Here is a 3,944-nt window from a genome sequence, read left to right as displayed (position 1 = left end):
TTCGCGAAAATTCAGAACAAACGAGCGCCTCGAAAAGATTACGCCAATAATAATAATAATGAAATTTGTTTGTCGTCACTAGCTAGTCAACAGCACCAACCGCCAACTCTTGAACTACTCTTATCTGACTGAATAATGGAATTTGATCGTTACTATTATACCACACTTACGACTCCAAAGTGCGGAACATGTTTTGGTGGCAAAAAAAGACACATAATTACAAATTTCCCGAAGTCATACTTCGAGTACGCTAACTACTAAGCCACGCCTAACCCAATTTTGAAATCGACATACACCATGCATTCAAAAAAGGAATAGATACGGAAAGAAAAAATATATATATATCGGTAACGCTACTTAGTTAGTATTTAGTGCACGTGCTACTCGCTGCTTCCCCTAATGAATTCAAAATGAAAATTCTTCAATATTATTTTATTTGAGTTCCTACAGTCACATTGGAGAAAAAGAAAATATTACACAACCTGCACAGATTCTAATTATTTATGATAATTTAGGAGTTATTTTTTAAAGTTAAAAATCTTGGACTTGTAATGATACTTTTTTTTTTTATCCTTTCAAGATTGATCACGTTGTATACCCCTCTTGGCAAGCTCAGATCAAAGGACGGAAGTTATGGACGCTAGAACCAGCTCCAGAATGTTTCACTGAGTGCAGGACGTTGGAAGTCACTATCGAGACGGGAGAAATATGTATGATCATCAGATAATTTTTAAAATTTATGTACACGTAGCAAAGTAAACTGGCTTCACTATCCAACAGCCATGCATCCCAAAGTTTAACACCAAACTTTAACCTCACGTAACTAGGAAAAGTAACCCAACGTTCTAGAATCTCGTGTAAAAATATGAGTGATTTTGATGCATGGCAGTTTTTATCTGATCATCAGATAATTTTTAAAATTTATGTACACGTAGCAAAGTAAACTGGCTTCACTATCCAACAGCCATGCATCCCAAAGTTTAACACCAAACTTTAACCTCACGTAACTAGGAAAAGTAACCCAACGTTCTAGAATCTCGTGTAAAAAATATGAGTGATTTTGTGGTGAATATTGTCACACAACAAACGATACATGTTAAAATTAACGTAGATATTATCTTTTTACTACGAATTAATCATAAGCTTTATCGGGAAAAAAGATGATGGTGAAGATTTTTAAGTAGTATTTTTTTTTTTGCAGATCTTGGTTCTATAGTGAATCTAGAAGCATACTTTCTCAGTTATATAGAATATAATATCACTCAGTTAGGCTAATAAAATGTTTAATATAATTTAAGTGAATAACAGTTCAGACGAGAAAGGCACAGCACCATCTCCTCTGGAGGGAATATTCCCAAAAAGGCTGTTATGATTGCCTATAATAATGATCACGATAATAATATTTTATTAAATTCCTAAATAAGTTTTCACTTGTGTGTTTTTAAGTATAAAACAACATTTTTGCTCACCTTTAATGTGATATTTATATTAAAACATATCCAAAACATTGAGAACATACGCTGAATACCGTATAATGAATGTTATATCTGATATTTAAAAAGAACTGGCCTAAAATGTTAATCTTAAAATAACCTACAATCTGTTTTTTTTATTATATCTAATAGTGCAACGTTTTGAGCTGTTGGTACTTCATTAGTTATAATACTGTCTTAAAAATAGATCGATTGAATGATTTCAATGAAAGGATGAGAATGAAAGGCTGTTTTAACGCGGTCCTGTTAGAGATATTCCCATAAGGAAATTTTCACTGTACCTTTCTCGTGGGAGCGGAATTCAATTGAAAATACCTTTAAATAGGAGAAAATTGCGCCAATTAAACGTTTAAAATGAAATTGCTTAATTAGTTTAACACGTTTATTAATTTTGCATTACAAAAAGAGGTCTGATATTTAAAAGTAATTATCATATATTTGTTTTTGAAACATTTTACGTAACTTCCATTGGTTTTTAATGTGATTGGAACGAAGCTTAAAAATACAAAAATGAACTGCAATATAACCGGTTCTTATAGTATTTTGGCACTTGTGTATAAAGTTAAAATCATAAATAATATTCAACGTTAAACTGGTACACAGTTAAAAACATTTTATTTAGGCCTATCTATGGCCTTCATGTAGAATCAACTTTTTGAAGGCCATAGATAGGCCTAAATAAAATGTTTTTAACTGTGTAACAGTTTAACGTCGAATGTTATTTATGATTATAACCGGTTCTATGTCAAAAATAGTAAATAATCAAAATTTGATCATAATATATTCTTAATACTCAAAAAATGATTCCAATATTTTTTAGACATACAGTATTGGAAATAAGTATGGAATCGTAGGACAAAATGGGTATATAATGCAAATAATATTAAACAAATAAGCACAAATACGTAAGAGAGTTTAAAGTTTCTTATGCACACTGCAAGCACAATGCATTATGATATGAAATATTCAAAGACCAACGATTACATTGTTCAGAACATTAATATTAGGTATGTGAGCTCTTTGCTTTATACAGAGCTTGACATCATGATTTCATGTTCTCATACAGTTTATTAATGAAAGATTGTGGAATGTTATTCCAAGTGTCCTGTGACACTTCCCACAATTCATCCAAGTTACTTGGTTGCTGTTTAACTTCTCAGCATCCATTTTACCCCATATGGCAATTACATTTTTGTGAGTGTTTCCTTCAGTCTATTTGTTTTCCAAATAGGTTTTTCACTGCTTTTGTTGTATGCTTGGGATCATTTTCATCTTGAAAGATGAAACCATGCTCAATGAGACACGTTTCTGAGGAAATGACTTGGTGAATCAGAACCTGCCTGTATCTGTTGGCAGTCAGGAGACCCTTGATTCTGTTTAAGTTCCCGACACCCTTGGCTGAGATACAGCCCCACAATTGTATTGATTAATTCCTATGCATTACTAAAGCTGTTGTACACTGACTGTTATACAGATCTCTTCTCTGCTTAGAGCAGTTGCTGTTGATTATTGCCAAACAGATCAAATTTAGACTCATCTGTAAAGAGCAATTTTTTCAGGTTTGATCATTCCAATATTTCATTTTTGTTGCCTGTTTCAGTCTTTTTGTTTTGTTGCCTCTTCTCAAGAAAAGTTTCCGAGCATCTACATGCCCACTGAGACCATTTTGACATAACGTGTATCTTACTGGTCATTCACAAGATCTGCTTGTCTATTACTTTATACCACTTTTGAATTGTTTTGGTTTTCTTCCTTGATCACTTCTATTATCAACAATGCCAATTTCCCGAACCTTCTTCAGGATTTTATGCTGTGATATATCGATAAGAGCAGCCTTCTTCAGATAAAACTTGGATTTAGATGCGCTTGTCCAGAAATCATCGTGTTCATCATAAGTTTCAAACTCTAAAATTGTATTACTGGCTATACTTATATAGGCCTTTTACTGGTTTTGCACTTTCAGATTGGTAGCCTGACACCCAGTCACATTATGCCATGTTAACATAACACTGCATTAAGCAACATTTCCTTTTTACATAAAATATGTTATTCTATCATGTGTAATTTCCATAATATACTCATTTTGTCCTCTGTTTCCATAATTATTTTTAATACTCTATACTTGTCTTAAATATCGCCCAAACGTGTTTTTTTTATTCCTGTAAACTCCCAGTGGAACATAGGGCCGCAACAACACCTCGTCAACAGAAGGTGTTGTTGCAGTTACTTGTACCAGGTTGGTTTTTACTGGGTGGAGTTGCTAGCCTTTCTTCCTTTCTCATCCTGGACTTGGGACAATGCAAAGGCAGAGGTTGGTATGTTTGGTGTGACGGGGATTCGAACCCGCGACCCTCAGATTACGAGTCAAGCGCCCTAACCACCTGGCCATGCCGGGCCTAAATGTGGTATAGGCGTATGTATTTTTCTAGTGTTTACTCCTTTCAAGATCTT

The 3,944-nt window shown here is 33.7% G+C and overlaps 1 protein-coding gene across 1 annotated transcript in view; it reads left to right on the top strand.

The window, feature by feature from the left end:
* The window catches only part of LOC106471216, a 22,529-nt gene that overhangs the window by 17,179 nt on the left and 1,406 nt on the right, over positions 1-3,944 (top strand). Inside the window, exon 4 of the mRNA XM_013931806.2 lies at positions 581-710. Coding sequence (XP_013787260.1) covers positions 581-710 — 130 coding nt within the window. The remainder of the gene's footprint in view (positions 1-580; positions 711-3,944) is intronic.

Source organism: Limulus polyphemus, unplaced genomic scaffold (genome assembly GCF_000517525.1).
Source record: "Limulus polyphemus unplaced genomic scaffold, Limulus_polyphemus-2.1.2 Scaffold4476, whole genome shotgun sequence".
NCBI lineage: Eukaryota > Metazoa > Arthropoda > Merostomata > Xiphosura > Limulidae > Limulus > Limulus polyphemus.
Note: the sequence above shows the minus strand (reverse complement) of the source record. Positions and strands in the feature narration are given on the sequence as shown.